Source organism: Leucoraja erinacea, chromosome 35 (assembly GCF_028641065.1).
Source record: "Leucoraja erinacea ecotype New England chromosome 35, Leri_hhj_1, whole genome shotgun sequence".
In the NCBI taxonomy this organism is placed as follows: domain Eukaryota; kingdom Metazoa; phylum Chordata; class Chondrichthyes; order Rajiformes; family Rajidae; genus Leucoraja; species Leucoraja erinaceus.
Genome location: NC_073411.1, coordinates 14,889,791 through 14,908,144, shown reverse-complemented (window position 1 = coordinate 14,908,144; position 18,354 = coordinate 14,889,791). Strand labels below are relative to the sequence as shown.

General features: G+C 51.0%; 1 protein-coding gene across 1 annotated transcript; it reads right to left on the bottom strand.

The window, feature by feature from the left end:
* Nucleotides 1-861: 861 nt before the first annotated feature.
* Nucleotides 862-17,236, bottom strand: ggcx (gamma-glutamyl carboxylase). The gene is made up of 15 exons (XM_055662458.1): nt 17,108-17,236; nt 16,114-16,293; nt 13,731-13,889; nt 12,599-12,764; nt 11,956-12,034; nt 10,821-10,927; nt 10,169-10,332; nt 9,360-9,658; nt 7,263-7,394; nt 6,278-6,429; nt 5,884-6,053; nt 5,362-5,492; nt 3,171-3,318; nt 1,730-1,925; nt 862-1,325 (listed from the first exon to the last, which is right to left on the bottom strand). Exons 1-15 carry the CDS (start codon nt 17,142-17,144, stop codon nt 1,172-1,174), a joined length of 2,274 nt encoding a protein of 757 aa, XP_055518433.1. The 5' UTR covers nt 17,145-17,236; the 3' UTR covers nt 862-1,171.
* Between the last annotated feature and the right edge of the window lie 1,118 nt (nt 17,237-18,354).

Here is an 18,354-nt window from a genome sequence, read left to right as displayed (position 1 = left end):
AAATCACAGAGGTTAAGTTCATGATTTTAAATGAGATGGGAATAAAAACGGGAAATGCATTGGCTTTGAAAGTCTACATTAATTTTCCTTGCAAACAGGCAGCTGTGCTTACATCAATAATAATAGATATATTATTTAGGACCTGGTTAACAGGCTATTAGCCCTCGTGCGTGTAAAGGGGTAGCATGTTACATTCTGACTTGCTAGAGATATAGCGCGAAAACAGGCCCTTCGGCCCACTGAGTCCACACCGACCAACAATCCCCGCACACTAACACTATCCTACACACACACTAGAGACAATTGTTACAAGTACACCACGCCAATTAATCTACAAACCTGCACGTCTTTGGAGTGTTGGAAGAAAGCGAAGATCTCGGAGAAAACCCACGCAGGTCACGGGGAGAACGCGCAAACTCCGTACAGACAGCACTAGTAGTTGGGACTCCGGCGCATTGCCTAATATCACATTGTCCGGGGCTGCAGCCCCTCGACTTTTTTTTGGCGAGACATAACCCGAAATTATCTGTCCCACAGGCGTATTTTCCCTTCTTCTGAGGACCTCTCATCCAGAATCTCAGAACAAGCGCACAGTGAGCGCAGCAAAACCACGACCAGCCGTGGCAGAAACGGACTGGGCCACTGGGCTCCCCACCCCCCAAAACCCCTCCCTGCGCTCTACTCCACGGGCAATCACAGCGCGGTTCAGTCGAGATATGGGGCAGTGAACGAAGTGAAAGGGAGGGTGGCGCCCAGCTTTCAAAAACGTTCCGCGGCCCCTGCATAAGCCGCGCATGAGATACAAAGGTCTGTAGGTTGAAACTTCATCAAATTAAGCAAAGAAAATGGCCAGTGGAAGAATTTGAGAAATAGTAAGCATTGTAGTGCATTTATTTGCTAGAAAATCTAACGTCAAGCATAATGCTTTCAGGATCACGGTAATGTATCAATAATCCTTCGGGAAAATATTTAAATTGGTCCCTCATCACTTAGTGTGAAATGTAATTACAATCTTTAACGATTGATTTGGGTTTTTTTTACAAACCGGATCCCATGCAGCCGACACTGAACTGGAAAAACAACAGGTTTTCACAAACAACCTAATCCAGTTCAGGTGGCTGGTGTGGACCTTGCAAACATTAGTCAGCGATGCTTTAAGGCAGTAGCACTCTCACAGTTCCAAATGGTCTTCTGTCTTCATCTGAGATTCACGGTCCACGTTCTCAGCAAACTTCATGGATGCAAAATCATATTCTTCAGCCAGCTGCTCCACGGGAGGGCGGCCGAAGACAAGGTTCCTCAATGCGTAGCCGGTCATCAGGAAGCTGGAGTGGGTTAGGATGAAGAGAAGGGAGGTTTGTGATTAGCTGGAAACACCAAACCAAGAGGTTGTCTAATGTACAAATTAATGATTAAATATAATTAGTCAGATAGTCAGAGCCTGTGATCTTAGCAGACCAGCCCAATGGGAAGAAGCAGCACAGAAACAGGCCCTTCAGCCCACTGAGACTATGCTGACCTCTAATCTTACTACAACCCGTTTTTATTCGATCAATTCTCTCACGACCCCCACAGATTCAACGGTAAGAACGTGAAAACTCCACGCAGACAGCACCCGAGGTCAGGGTTGAACCTGGGTCTCTGGAGCTGTTGATCAGGGTATCTACAAGCTGTGACACTGGGCTCCTAGGGTTTTAAATGGGCGACAGGAGCTGCTGGAAAGACCCACCTCCTTCGAAAGATGAAATGTTTTCGTTTAGTGAATCTGGTGAATCTCTCCAGCGTAGTTGAGTTCCTCCTCCTAGCGTATTCCTCCTGCTTCCTCTGCCGCCGAACAAAGGCAGCCAAGGTGGGGTCCGTGATGTTGATGTTCTCCGCCGTCCCGTCCAACACAGTCTGCAGCTCGGGCGAAATGTCTTCCGTTTCTGATGGGGCGACACGATAGAAGATTACAATTGACAAAGTGCTCGTTCATTTGCTCTTGGAAATGATTTAAATATCAGAAGCTGAGCCCTGGTGATGCTGCACAGGAACTGTAACAATATCACTGTGAGAGGAGACTGATGATAGGTGCAGGATGAGGCCATTCGGCCCAGCACCGCCATTCAATATGATCATGGCTGATCATCCAGAATCAGTACCCCGTTCCTGCTTTCTCCCCATATCCCTTGATTCCGTCAGCCCTAAGAGCTAAATCTAATGCCCCTGTCCCACTTAGGAAACCTGAACGGAAACCTCTGGAGACTTTGCACCCCACCCAAGGTTTCCGTGCGGTTCCTGGAGGTTGCAGGTGGTTGCCGGAGGTTGCAGGTGGGGAGACTGACAAAAACCTCCGGGAACCACACGGAAACCTTGGGTGGGGCACAAAGTCTCCATTCAGGTTTCCTAAGTGGGACATGGGCATAACTCTCTCTTGAAAACATCCAGTGAATCGGCCTCCACTGCCTTCTGTGGCAGAGAATTCCTCAGATTCACAACTCTCTGGGTGAAGACTTTTTTCCTCATCTCAGTCCTAAATGGCCGAACCCTTATTCTTAAACTGTGACCCCTGGTTCTGGACTCCCCCAACATCGGGAACATTTTTTCCTGCATCTACCCTGTCCAATCCTCCTTGTCATTCTAAATTCCAGCGAATACAAGCCCAGTCGACCCATTATTTCATCATACATCAGTCCTGCCATCATGGGAATTAAGTTGACCACAGTTGCACACATGATGCTTCAGGTGGTTTCCACGGGATTTAACATTACTGCTCCATCTTCAGAAGGAAAGTCCAAAGAAGAGTCTTGACCCAAAACATTGTCTGTCAACAGACCCACGTGGTCACAGGAAGAACGTGCAAACTCCACACAGACAGCACCCGAGGTCAGGATCGAACCTGGGTCTCTAGAACTGTGAGGCAGCAGCTCTACCCGCTGCACCAACTGTGCTGCTCCAGTTCCTCCAGCACTTTGTGTTTTGCTGCAGTTGCTTGTGCCACCAGCTAACGTCTGTGATGGTGACCCCTGGAGGCAGTGGTTTGGGGCAGGGACCACCTGTACACCAGGGCAGCACTACAGTGGGTAGAGTCACTGCCTCACAGCTCCACAGACCCGATCCTGTGGAGTTTGCATGTTCTCCCTGTGGCCGATTGGGTTTCTACACAAAGGGGTCCGTTGCCCCAAACTTACCCGTTCCATTCTTAATCTTCTCCTGAAGCTCCACAAATCGTGTGTATTTCTCCTCGAACTTCACCATTGTGGTGTTCACATAGATGTACATGTAACAGGACGGCTGTTCAGACGTGGTGTACACATGGTGATAATCACCAGCTGGAAGCTGCAATGTAACACACACTGTCACCACAGCTGGTTCTGCCACCACCACACACCAGACCTTTCACCCCCTCGTTCAGTAACGTCAACGATCAACTCCTTCCTCATCTCCTCCAATTAAACATCTATTCAGCTCTGTTTTAGATACCCTCAGCAACCCACAATCTCACTGGGTGGAGAATTTAAAAGTCAAGAGATAGACACAAAATTCTGGAGTAACTCAGCGGGTCAGGCAGCATCTCTGGAGGGAAGGAATGGGTTGCATTTCAGGTTGAGACAGGGTAGAGGGAGACACAGAGATATGGAAGGGGGAGGTGTGAAAACAAGACTTCTAACAGGGTGAATATCAAGGAAAATGCACAATAAATCATTGTTGGCTTGGAGAATGTGACAACAAGGCTTTCAATGATAAAATGTAATCAGGGACAGTTGGACTGGTCGGGGAACTAGGAAGGGGAGGGGGGGATGGAGAGAGAGGGAGGTATAGAGAGAGCAAGGGTTACTTGTAGTTAGAGAAGTCAATGTTCATACCGCTGGGGTGTAAGCTGCCCAAATGAAAGATGAGGAGCTGTTGACACAGGTACCAACAATGGAACAGAGACGTTTCAGGGCAACAACACAGATAGCAATAATCTTTAGACTGAAGAAAAATCTGGTCCGGCCAACCTGAACCAAAAAAAGACAACTCAGCTATCAATGTTGGAGAATATGGATAAGTGACGTTTCAGGTCGGGAGCCTTCTTTAGACTGAAGAAAGGTCCCAACCTGAAACACCAGCTATCAATGTTGTCTGGAGATGCTGCCTGTCCCGCTGAGTCACCAAAACTGCCCTAGTTCTGCACCTTGAACAATTTCCCATTATAGTGACTCAGTGAAACGTCCTAGATTCCACCCAGCTGGAGTTTAGATCAGTTTATTGACACATAGACCAAGGTACAGTGAAAAGCTTCTGTTGTGTGCTATCTACTCAACGGAAAGATAATACATGATCACCCTCGACTCATTTACAGTGTACAGATAAGGGAGTAACATTTAGTGCAAGGTAAAGTCCAATCGGAGATCGACTGAGAGCCTCCAACAAGGTAGATAGTAGTTCAGCACCGCGCTCTAGTTGGTGAGAGGACGGTTTAGTTGCCTGATAACAGCTGGGAAGAAACTGTCCCTGAATCTGGAGCTGTGTGTTTTCACACTTCTCTACCTCTTGTCAGAGGGGAGAAGAGGGAGTGACCGGGGGTGAGACTGGTCCTTGATGATGCTGCTGGCCTTGCCGAGGCAACGTGAGGTGTAGATGGAGTCAGGGGAAGGGAGGTTGGTTAGTGTGTGTGATGGTCTGGGCTGTTTGACCCACTGTGTGTGTGATGGTCTGGGCTGTTTGACCCACTGTGTGTGTGATGGTCTGGGCTGCTTGACCCACTGTGTGTGCGATGGTCTGGGCTGTTTGACCCACTGTGTGTGTGATGGTCTGGGCTGCTTGACCCACTGTGTGTGCGATGGTCTGGGCTGCTTGACCCACTGTGTGTGATGGTCTGGGCTGCTTGACCCACTGTGTGTGATGGTCTGGGCTGTTTGACCCACTGTGTGTGATGGTCTGGGCTGTTTGACCCACTGTGTGTGATGGTCTGGGCTGTTTGACCCACTGTGTGTGTGATTGTCTGGGTCGTTTTTCCCACTGTGTGTGTGTGATGGTCTGGGCTGTTTGACCCACTGTGTGTGATGGTCTGGGCTGCTTGACCCACTGTGTGTGCGATGGTCTGGGCTGCTTGACCCACTGTGTGTGATGGTCTGGGCTGCTTGACCCACTGTGTGTGATGGTCTGGGCTGTTTGACCCACTGTGTGTGTGATGGTCTGGGCTGTTTGACCCACTGTGTGTGATGGTCTGGGCTGTTTGACCCACTGTGTGTGATGGTCTGGGCTGTTTGACCCACTGTGTGTGTGTGATGGTCTGGGCTGTTTGACCCACTGTGTGTGATGGTCTGGGCTGCTTGACCCACTGTGTGTGTGATGGTCTGGGCTGCTTGCTGTGTCATGCATCACCTGGCATCTTACCTGCATCTTATCGCCCTCCTTAAGGCTGAAGTTCTTCTTGTCGGCCACTATCTCCACGGCCAGCTCTCCCTGCAGCACCTGGATGCTTGTGTTACCCAGGTCCTCACTCACAAAGTTCTCCAGGTGAAGCCCTTCAAGATAAGAGACTGAGACGTGACTGTGGAGCATGGACCTGGCACCTCACCCAACAAGATGGTAGATCTCTCAAATTTAAAACAAAATTGGTGTTGCAGCGGTAGAGTTACGGCCTCACAGCGCCGGAGACGTGGGTTCGATCCTGTCTACGTGGTTTGTGTACGATCTCCCCGTGACCTGCGTGGGTTTTCTCCAGGAGCTCCGGTTTCCTCCCACACTCAAAAGACGTGCAGGTTTGTAGGTTAATTGGCTTGGTGTGTGTGTAAATTGTCCCTAGTGTGTGTAGGGTAGTGTAAGTGTGCGGGGATCGCTGGTCGGCACAGACTCGGTGGGCCGAAGGTGGGCCGAAGGGCCTGTATCTAAACCCTCTCCCCAGCAGCGACTGACCTGGAAAGTCTGCAATGAAAACCACGTCAGTCTGATTGTCCAAAGTTTTCTCGATCTCTTCGAACTTCAACCTCCAGGGTGAGAGGTTAACGAGCAGTGGCATCAGCCACGACGTCTTCCTGAATGGGGACCAGTCCGCCCTCACCACGTCCACACGGGGGTCAAAGAGCCTGGCAACAGGGACTGCCGGTCAGTTTGCTGTGGTCCAAGTGGTCAGTCAAGGAGGCAGCGCTGGCCCGACCAAGCCCACCCCCACAAACAGAGACCAGAGCCTTCGTGCCAAGGCGAGGACAAACCCATCCCCAAACATTAATTGTTTCTCTTTCCACAGATGCTGCCCGACCCCCTGAGACTTTCCCCGCATTCTGGTCCCGTTACCGGCCCGAGCTCTCACCTCTGCTGAAACCTGTCGTTTATCGACACCCAGATGTCAAAGTAGATCTCGGGGTCAACGATGTTGTATCTGCCAAGTTCCTGGGCCAAGCAGCCCGAGTATTGTTTCAACATGTCCGCATGGTCCTTCCACCGGCGACTCTGTGTCCACACCTGGCCGGGAGCAACGTTGTTTGTCACCAAGTACCAAGACACGTTGGTTCACAGTTTAGTACAAGTATCACCGTACATCAGCACCTGGATATATCTTAGACAAGCATCTCTGGAGAGAAGCAATGGGCGACGTTAATCAGACTGGCCAGAGATCTAGGGTAGGGGAGGGATGGAGAGAGAGGGTGAGCAAGGGTTACTCGAAGTTGGAGAAATCAATATTCATACTGAAGAGGGGTTTCGACCCGAAACGTCACCCATTTCCTCCGCTCCACAGATGCTGCCTGTCCCGCTGAGTTTCTCCAGCATTTTTATCTACCTTCAATATTCATACTGCTTGGTAGTAAGATGCTGTTCCTCCAATGAGCACATTGACCTGCCCAGATAGACACCAGTAGCTCTCTGTACCGATCACACCCGCTTATTCTGAATGCCAACATCTCTAACAGTGACAGCGAAACTCAGTCGATGAAAGTAGGTGCCCACTTGATAGCCCCAATGACGTGTCTGCCTAGTCTTTCTCAACATCGGAGGAACATAGGTGAGTGCAGATGGTTCCCATCACCATCGGGAGTCAATTGCTATTTGGTACTTTAGACTTTTAACATCGAGTCGTGTGTATTTGTAAACAAGAGGTCACTCCTTCACTGTCAACGGTCCAAACACCAGCTGCCAATCACTACTGACATTGGATTAGTCTACATACACTTTCATTATTGAATAATCACTATGACACCATGCATACTTAAACTAATGGAACAGATTGTAGAGACAGAAGGGACAGCATGGGCCGAGTGGCCTCCTCCTGCTCCCACTCAGAGGGAGTTACAACTCACACCAGGGTTGAGGTAGCCGATTTCTCCCGTTACTCCATCCTTGTAGGTTATCTTCACGTGTTGGTGAGACCGGGAATGAACCATCATGTCCCAGGAATATCCATACAGTCCATTGGTCCAGTTATTGTATCCCTGTGACAAGGAGGGACAGGCAGGCGTGAGGCCGACATTCGCTACCTCTATACTTGCCGACTTACTCTGGGTGAGTGAGTGAATCACTTGTAGAGTTGTACGCCACAGAAACGGTCCTTCAGCCACATAGTCCTGCTACCCTCATTCCATCAGCCCGTATCAGCACCCAATGCCTTGTCCACTTGTGGCTGGCTCTCTAAATGCTACTTAAACAAACCAATTCTATCTAATTCCAGATATCAACCACTCAGTGTAAAACAAAACTATCCCCCAAGATCCCTTTTAACTCTCCATCCTCTCATCGTGAAACAATGTGCTTCAGTTTTGCCCCACCCCCACTATGAGTATACTCTCTATGCCGATCATAACATTATACACCTCGACCAGGTCACCACCCAACTACACCGTCACTCTGGGAAACAAGCCCAGACTACCTGATCTCCACCTATCACTAACACCCCTATAACTAACAGCCCATTGTTTACCTTGCAGTCGGCTGAAATACTGTAACTGCCCCCAATAACTATGACTCATGAGAGACGCACGGTCCCACACGTGTGTGTATTACAATGAGGATTGTGCTGCAACTCTAGCATTCATGAGGAATGCAGGAAGACCAAGATACAATGTCTGGCTCATGAATACTTTTAGTTTAGTTTAGAGATACAGCGCAGAAACACGCCCTTCGGCCCACCGAGTCCGTGCCGACCAGCGATCCCCGCACACTAACACTACCCTACACACACTGGGGACAATTTACACACACACACCAAGCCAATTAACCTGCAAACCTGCACGTCTTTGTGGGAGATCTCGGAGAAACCCCACGCAGGTCACGGGGAGAACGTACAAACTCCGTACAGACAGCGCCCGTAGTCGGGATCGAACCCGGGTCTCTGTCGCTGCATTCTACCGCTGCGCCACCGTGAATAGGCAGTTCAATACTCAATGGGCCGAAGAGCCTGTATGTCAGATCCTTGATCACTGTCACCTTTGATCTGTCCTTTTCACACCTCACATTGTTTGTACACATCCATATCTCCAGTCTCCCTCTCCCCCGACCCAACATCTGAAGAAGGGTCTCAACACGAAACGTCACCCATTCCTGCTCTCCACAGATGCTGCCAGTCCCGCTGAGTTACTCCAGCACACTGTGTCCGTCATTCAAAGAAATCTAAGGGAGACACAAAGTGCCGGAGTAACTCAGTGGGACGGGCAGCATCTGTGGAGAGGAGGTATGATATGGGCTCAGCGTGGAGAAACATTCCCCTCTAGTGGCCAGATCCAGGAGGGCAGGTCCATGCAACAGGCTCAAGGACCAACCTCACTGTAGACACAAGGAGGTGATTGAAATCTATCGCTGCTGTGACCTTTAGCTGTGCTGTAGGATCTTTGGGTGTGTCTGATCCCACAGTGCAGATCAGCCGAGCCTGGGAAACTGCTGCACCCAGCGAGAGCTCTGTGATCAGTTTAGTTTCGTTTTTATTTTAGTTTAGTTTAGAGATACAGAGTGGAAACAGGCCCTTCAGCCCATCGAGTCCACACCGACCAGCGATCCCTGCACATTAACACTATCCTACACACACACACACACTGGGGACAATTTACATTTTTACCGAAGCCAATTAACCTACAAACCTGCACGTCTTTGGAGTGTGGGAGGAAACCGGAGCACCCGGAGAAAACCCACGCAGGTCACGGTGAGGACGTGCAAACTCCGTACAGACAGCGCCCGTAGTGAGGAGTGCTGGAGTAACTCAGCGGGTCAGGCAGAATCTCTGGGGAACATGGAGGGGTGCCGTTTTGGTCGGGATTGTAAACTGTTGCGATAGTCCCTGCCTCAACTACCAGCTTGTTCTGTACACCCTCCACAGGTGAGGTGTTAGTGATGAGCGTGAGGGCCAAGCTGGGTCCTGTCATTATTTGTGTGTTACAGCCTCATCGTCCCGCCCTCTCCTCACCCACCTGTGTGATGAAGTGTGAATACGGCAGGAAGAACTGCTCGACAATGTAGAGGACAACAAAGGCTGCCCCGAGCTGTTGGCGTCGTGTGTGTGTTGCCCGCCTGCTGCTGCCACTCCGCTGCCCGATTCCCTCTCCTCCCTGTGTGTCGCTGGGATACACACACGACGCGCTCCGCCCTGGAGCCTCAGTCAGGGGGGACACGTGCCTCAGGAATGCCGGCAACCTCCGGATTATTGGCCTCGGCCAGTCGGGGTAGCAAAAGAGCGGGGATGTGGCCAGCATCGTGTAGGAGAACATTCCTGCAGAGGGAGTAACGTTAACGTCAACAACAACATTGAAACACAAACCCCAGCCCCGCCAGCACCCTTGTGTAGAGCAGCCACCCTGACTCACTCAGTCTATGCTGGACACACTGGACAGTGTCCCCACCATTAGGTGGAGAGTCAGGGGGTGGAGGTGAGATTGGCAGAAGGTGCAGGTTCCCGATACAGAGGGGGGGGGCAGTTTGGGTCCCTGTGAAGTTGCTCTCTGTGTAGAGGCTTCACACACCAGGGGATGGGGGGGGGCAGGGGTGGGTGCAGGGGGGGGGGGGCTGGGTGGGTGCAGGGTGTTTAGGGTGGGGGGGGGGGATGGGTGCAGGGTGTTTAGGGGGGGGGGGGTTGTTGCTGGGTGCTGGGTGGGTGCAGGGGGCTGGGTTTTAGGGTGGGGACTGGGGGGGGGGTGGGTGCAGGGTGTTTAGGGTGGGGGGGGACTGGGTGGGTGCAGGGTGTTTAGGGTGGGGCCCACAGCAACATGGCGGGTGTCATTACCGATGTTGAAGAGCTGGGAGTTCATGCAATGGAAGTAGGAGACGAAGGCGAGGGCGAGCGGGCGGGTGGCGTTGAAGAAGAGCAGGTAGCCGGCGGTGAGGTCCAGCATCAGGCCACCACCATGGACCACCAGCAGGTTCACCAGCTCCTCCGACAGCAGCAGCCTGTGATGGACAGACAGGACACAGTCACACACACACGGAGCGGCATGTCTGAATGACCAGGCAGCAGAGCCCCTTGACCCTCCCCCCATCAGTTTATGGGTTGTGGGGGAACTTACTTGAAGGGATCAAACAGCCAGTGGCCAGCGAGCTGAGATAGTGGGATAACACAGAACTAGTGTGAATGGGTGATGGATGGTCAGCGTGGATTCGATGGGCCGAAGGGCCTGTTCTCAACTCTAAACTAAACATTAACTTGTTACATTTCCATTCACCAAAGCCAAGGCTACTGGAGCAGTTTGACACAAATACACAAAATGCTTGTGTTGGGAGTTTGGGAAGAATCTGTGGTCAGGATAGGGATCGTGTGGTAAAGGGCTCCTGCTCCGGGTAGCTGTTAATGGGAGGGTCGACATGACCTGGGGTTTCACTCCATCGAGGGAGAGATTTTTCTGCAGAATCAGCAGTTTATGGGTTGTGGGGGAACTTACTTGAAGGGATCAAACAGCCAATGGCCAGCGAGCTGGTTCATGGAGTAGCCTTCCACCCAATCAGCATCCAGCTTCTTCACTCCAGCGATGAAGTAGACAATGAAGATCTGCAAGGGAAGACCAATGTCGTCAACGCCAGGTCAACGCCAGGTCAACAGCAGGTCAACAGCAGGTCAACGCCAGGACATTCTTCAGAAATACAGGAATCAGAGCTGCTAATATTCATCGTGTAAACGATGCACGGGGCAATCATATCATGATTGGATCATTTGTCTGAGTGTGTGACATGGTTAGTCAGCTGGTGGAACCAACTGGTGGAGTACAGGTGAGTGGTGGAGTACAAGTGGGTGGTGGAGTACAGGTGGAGTACAGGTGGGTGGTGGAGTACAGGTGGGTGGTGGAGTACAGGTGGGTGGTGGAGTACAGGTGGGTGGTGGAGTACAGGTGGGTGGTGGAGTACAGGTGGGTGGTGGAGTACAGGTGGGTGGTGGAGTACAGGTGGGTGGTGGAGTACAGGTGGGTGGTGGAGTACAGGTGGGTGGTGGAATGTGGAGAATGTGGAGAGAATAAAACAGAATCCATGTAGGATTAGCTCCCCCTCTCCCCACATACAATGAGTCAGAAGAAGACTCCTAACCCAAAATATCACCTATCCATGTTCTCCACAGATGCTGCCTGACCCGCTGCAGACACAGCACTCTGTGTCCTTTCATGTAATCCCGTACCAGCAGCTTCTTGTTTCTACATTCCAGTTTATCTGTGCTCATGTTAGGGATGAGCTGAGTGAGCAGCACAACACACCTGCTTCTGTACAGGTCAAACAGTGGTCTCTTGATGGTCACTGCAATCTCAGTGTAGATTATTGTCACGTGTATCGAGCTAGAGTGAAAAGCTTTTTGTAGCGTGCTATCCAGTCAGCGGAAAGACAAACATGATTCTGATCGAGCAGTTCACAATGTACAGATACATGAGAAGGCAGTAAAGTCCAAGGGTCACCAATGAGGTCGATGGGAGGTCAGGACCGCTCTCCAGTTGTGGTCGGATGGTTCAGTTGTTGTACGTGAGTGTTTGAGTTGGTGACGTCACTCTCCACAGAGAGTAGCAAGGTGCCTGGGTTAGTAACTGAAGCACCAACCTGTGTTCTCAGCAGCGTGTAGTTCCACAGAGGTACTTGAACGTTCCTCTTCTTTGGGTTTCGTAATCCGTCAACCGACCTAACAAAAGGTTCAGAAACATAGTCATTTACTGGAGGACAGGTGTGTGGTTTTACACTGACCGTCACGGTGGGACCCACTCGATGGCCAGTGAAGGTTGTTTGTAGCAACTGTGGCAAACTTGCACAACCAGCTCTCACAGAAACGGCTCAGTTACGGCTTTGGTGGGAGACCAGAACAGGCACTGGGCACTGTCCCACTGCCAGAGGATGCAGGCACTGGGCATTGTCCCACTGCCAGAGGAGGCAGGCACTGGGCACTGCACTGCCAGAGGAGGCAGGCACTGGGTGGAATGGCCACTGCCAGAGGAGGCAGGCACTGGGCACTGTCCCACTGCCAGAGGAGACAGGCACTGGGCACTACACTGCCAGAGGAAGCAGGCACTGGGTGGAATGGCCACTGCCACACATACCAGAACCCCTCAAAGTCCATCCTCATGAAACACCATTGATGTTTTTCTCTACAGTTCCCGACTGACCTGCTGATTTTTTCCACTTATTTCAGATCTATATTTTGTTGTTTTTGCTTCTGAACACGGTATTCGCTGAAACCCCAATGTCCTACCAGTATCTGTTGGCATCCATGAAGGTGAGCTGGAAGCCAATGAGGCCATACAGGTAGGAGTGGTTGTTCCAAGATGTTTTATCCAGCAGGAAGTTGTACCAGTATGTGATGGAAAACATCAGACAGGACAGTCTGTAGAAGCAGCCCAGCATGATCCCTATCGCACCTAGTGAGAGGTGAACACACTGTAAATACATCACTCTCTGTAAATAACTCAGGCACAAAGTGCAGTGAAGCTGAGGGGAGCATAAACAGCAAGCATATCAAACTATCTCAACACAAGAGTACGGAGATGTGTGGGTCTGATCTTGTTCCTCAGAGGGAGGTGACGTCTGGAATGGGCTGACGGAGATTGCAGTTCAAGCAGAGATATCGCTGGCATTTAGGTTTGGGTGTGTGTCGGAAGGAACTGCAGATGCTGGTTTAAACCGAAGGTAGACACAAAAAGCTGGAGTTACTCAGCGGGACAGGCAGCATCTCTGGAGAGATGCGTTTTGGGTCGAGACCCCACTTCAGACTGATGTCAGGGGAGTGGGCGGGACAGAGATAGAATGTAGTCGGTGTAGATGGAGTTGGTGGTATTGTTGTTGTATCCAATTTATTGTCATTATCTCATAAGAGACAACGAAAATGGATTTTCCTTACAGTCAAGTAAGAAAAATAAATAATTAATAAATAAGACATATTTAAAAAAATTCGAGGTTGGGAGGCTGGTTTGTGCGTGTGATGGTCTGGACTGCTGGACTTGCCGAGGCAGCGTGAGGTATAGATGGAGTCAGTGGAAGGGAGGCTGGTTTGTGTGATGGTCTCGGGCTGCTGGCCTTGCCGAGGCAGCGTGAGGTGTAGATGGAGTCAGTGGAAGGGAGGCTGGTTTGTCTGATGGTCTCGGGCTGCTGGCCTTGCCGTGGCAGCGTGAGGTGTAGATGGAGTCGGTGGAAGGGAGGCTGGTTTGTGTGATGGTCTGGGTTGCTGGACTTGCCGAGGCAGCGTGAGGTGTAGATGGAGTCGGTGGAAGGGAGGCTGGTTTGTGAGATGGTCTAAGCTGCTGTCCTTGCCGAGGCAGCATGAGGTGTAGATGGAGTCGGTGGAAGGGAGGCTGGTTTGTGAGTGGGAGCAACAGCCTGAGACTCACCGAGCCACATGACCACAAAGACCATGTACATCCAATCCAAAGGAAGCGGTTTCAGGAAGTTGAAGAGAGGAAAGCGGCAGACCACTAGGTCGTCAAAGTATTTGTGGTCCAGCGAACTCAGACCCCGCTCCTGTGGAATGTCAAGGGTCATCAGCAAGCCTGTGGGGCAAAGGGAGAGAAAGGGTGTATCGGTGTATCTCCACAGATCCCCCACCCACTTCCTGCTGAACCCTTCATTTGTCAACAGGACCCTGAGATATTGGACAGCTGAATTGCACACAGTCCTGCCACTCATTTAATATTATCACCTGTACCACGATACAAGATACAGTCAAACCATCCACAATTGGTGCAGGGAACAAGCTGCCAGAGGAGGTGGTTGAGGCTGGGACTATCCCAACGTTTAATAAATAGTTAGACATGTACAGGTTTGGAGGGATATGGACCAAGGCTGCTGTAAATTGTCCCTTGTGTAGAATAGAACTAGTTACCGGGTGATCGATGGTCGGCACCAACTTGGTGGGCCGAAGGGCCTGTTATTCACAGTGTATGTCTAAACTATAAACTAAAGCGTGAATAGTGTGAAACATAGAAACATACACAATAGGTGCAGGAGTAGGCCATTCGGCCCTTCGAGCCTGCACCGCCATTCAATATGATCATGGCTGATCATCCAACTCAGTATCCTGTACCTGCCTTCTCTCCATACCCCCTGATCCCCTTAGCCACAAGGGCCCACATCTAACTCCCTCTTAAATATAACCAATGAACTGGCCTCAACTACCCTCTGTGGCAGAGTTCCAGAGATTCACCACTCTCTGTGTGAAAAAAGTTCTTCTCATCTCAGTTTTAAAGGATTTCCCCCTTATCCTTAAGCTGTGACCCCTTATCCTGGACTTCCCCAACATCGGGAGCAATCTTTCTGCATCTAGCCTGTTCAACCCCTTAAGAATTTTGTAAGTTTCTATAAGATCCCCTCTCAATCTCCTAAATTCTAGAGAGTATAAACCAAGTCTATCCAGTCTTTCTTCATAAGACAGTCCTGACATCCCAGGAATCAGTCTGGTGAACCTTCTCTGCACTCCCTCTATGGCAATAATGTCCTTCCTCAGATTTGGAGACCAAAACTGTACGCAATACTCCAGGTGTGGTCTCACCAAGACCCTGTACAACTGCAGTAGAACCTCCCTGCTCCTATACTCAAAATCCTTTTGCTATGAATAAAATGCCATGGCAGTAATGGCCATTCCGACCAACTCAGAGAGAGTGTTCCTGTACAGTCCCAATTAACAACAGAATATAAAACTCAGGCAACACACAAACGCAGGCAGCTGCTGGGTCAGTGTAGATCAGAAGAACGTTAGCCTTCCATGTGTAGCTAATTATGCCCTGGGGCATGTGGACACTTTGGGTTTCAAAGGAAATCTGGAAAGGGCTGGGAATGGAAAAAAACTAATCGACGGGTGATATTTTAATTGGAATAGTTATGAAAAGAACATTTCACATCAGGATAGGATGTGAAGCTGGGATAAAATGGACCTGGTGGTCATTGTGTTTAAGAAGGAACTGCCGGGGGCTTTGACCTCGACTTCAGGAGGGAAATGGAATGCAGGGGAGAGACAAGAACTTTGCCTTCCATCACAGTGAGGAGGAGAGCCACTGTGATGGATGTTTATGTGAATAGTGTTGGTGTGTGTTTTGGTTCTTTTATTGTATGGCTGCAGAAACTACATTTCGTTTGAACCTCATGTGAGTTTCAAATGACAAATAAAGGTATTGCATTGTATTGTATTGAACTGCAGATGCTGGAAAATCGAAGGTAGACAAAAATGCTGGAGAAACTCAGCGGGTGCAGCAGCATCTATGGAGCGAAGGAAATAGGCAACGTTTCGGGCCAAAACCCGGAAGGGTTTCGGCCCGAAACGTTGCCTATTTCCTTCAGGATTTCAACCTGAAACATTGCCTATTTCCTTCGCTCTATAGATGCTGCCTCACCCGCTGAGTTTCTCCAGCATGTTTATCTACTGGTGAGCATTGGTCAGCGTGAACTCGTCTCAGAGGGCCAAAGTGCTTGTTTCCACACTGTATCACTAAACAAAGATATTTGGAAATCAGGAGTACAAAGTCAGTTCTGGCCCTGCTCAGTTGAGGACAGGCTTGACGTGAATCAGCATGGCCTCTGCTGGTTATTGATTACCGTGTCATCTACTATCCAGGAGGATTAAATCAGAAACTGGATATTAAAGATGACAGAGTTGTGGATTGTGAAGCTGGAGGCAGAGAAGTAGCTGGGACTGGAGGATGGGGAATAGGTACAAGTCCAGGTGAGACACCTGGTTGAACAGCCAGCCATCACCTAGAGGAACGTGACATCTGTACTCACCAAAGAGGAGCCTGAAGACCCCCAGGGAGGCTGGGTCGGTGGGCCGGTGCAACAGGCAGACAAACCGGTGCCAACTTCTGAAATCGGACAACTCAAACCCAAAGATCCTCTTCATTTTGCTCTCGTTCTGCATCATCACCGCCTCCTTCTCATCATTGCCTCTGGCCCGCTGAGGCTCACCTGGAACAACAAGACACCTTAGTGAAGCAAGGGCGACCCAACCTAACCCCACCCTCCGGCACGGGGCCCGTGTGGGGTCGTGTGGGGTAGCCAGGGCAAGCTGGAGGTGACATGGGGAGAATGAAGGTGCCCAGGAAGGAACTGCAGATGCTGGTTTAAATCACAGATAGGCACACAATGCTGGAGTAACTCAGCGGGACAGGCAGCATCTCTGGAGAGAAGGAATGGGTGACGTATTGGGTCAAGACCCTTCTTCAAATGGTACTAGCTCGATGGGCCAAAGGGCTTGCTTCTATGCCCCATGACTCAGGAAATGGTGAGTGTTGTATGTAGTTCCAGACACACTCACCCACACACACTCACAGAGACACACACACACACACACAAACTCACACTCACACAGAGACCACACAAACTCACACACACACACAGAGACACACACACACACATACACACACACACACACAGTCACACACACACACACACACACACACACACACACACACACACACACACACACACACACACACACACACACACACACACACACACACACACACACAAACACACACACACACACACACACACACACACACACACACAACACACACACACACACACACACACACACACACACACAACACACACACACACACACACACGGGGACTGTAGACGCTGGCCGACCCGCAGGGTGACCCCAGCACTGGGTGTTGATGGTCACCGGCTGCTCCGGACTCGCGTGTGGACGTGGACATTGGGGGGGGGGGGGGGGTCGTGAGAGAGGGTCGCCGGCTCCGGGACAGTTGCACTCACCCAGGGGCTTGTGGCTGTCTACCCCAGCCCGTCTCATCTCCAGCTCACCCGGCGCCGCGTCCCGTCACCTCCAACACACGAGCAGCGAGCCAGCTCCTCTCTCCTCTCCTCGCCTCTCCTCTCTCCTCTCTCCTCTCCCCTCCCCTCTCTCCCTCTCCTCTCTCCTCCCCCTCTCCTCTCTCCCTCCTCTCTCCCTCCCTCTCTCCTCTCCTCTACCTCCCCTCTCCTCTCCCTCTCTCCCTCTGTCTCTCCCCCTCTCTTTCCTCTTAATCTCCTCCTCTCCTCCCCCTCCCCTCTCCTCTCCCCCTCTCCTCTCTCTCTCTCCCCTCCCCTCTCTCCCCTCTCTCCTCTCCTCTACCCCTCTCCTCTACCCCTCTCCCCTCTCCCCCTCTCCTCTCCTCTATCCCTCTCTCCCTCTGTCTCTCTCCCCTCCTCCTCTCTCTTCTCTCCTGTACACTGGGCCGCTGCCGTGTCCCAGTGCTAGTGGAGCGGGTGGGGCGGGCGGGGAGTGAGGGTTGGTTGTGTGGGCGGGTTGTATTGCTGGCAGTACATGTCGCTGCCCAGACCCAGACTAACAAGGCGTTGTTTCATTCCGGAGCCGCGGGAAGGTGCTGTTTACTTCCAGGTCCAATATAAAATGATGTAAGGACTCTCCTTTAGGGAGGAGATGAGGAGGAATTTCACTGAAGGCTGCGGAGGCCAAGTCAGAGAGAGAGAGAGAGATAGATTCCTGATTAGTGCGGGTGTCAGAGGTTATGGGGAGAGGGCAGGAGAATGGGGTTAGGAGGGAGAGATAGATCAGCCATGATTGAATGGTGTCCACTTGGGCCGAATGGCCTGATTATGCTCCTATCAATTATGCCCATGAAACCCAGCGGCAGAAAATGAGGATCAAACATAGCAACATGGAAATTAGGTGCAGGAGTAGGCCATTCGGCCCTTCGAGCCTGCACCGCCATTCAATATGATCATGGCTGATCATCCAACTCAGTATCCCGTACCTGCCTTCTCTCCATACCCCCTGATCCATTTAGCCACAAGGGCCGCATCTAACTCCCTCTTAAATATAGCCAATGAACTGTGTGGCCTCAACTACCCTCTGCGGCAGAGAGTTCCAGAGATTCACCACTCTCTGTGTGAAAAAAGTTCTTCTCATCTCGGTTTTAAAGGATTTCCCCCTTACCCTTAAGCTGTGACCCCTTGTCCTGGACTTCCCCAACATCGGGAACAATCTTCCTGCATCTAGC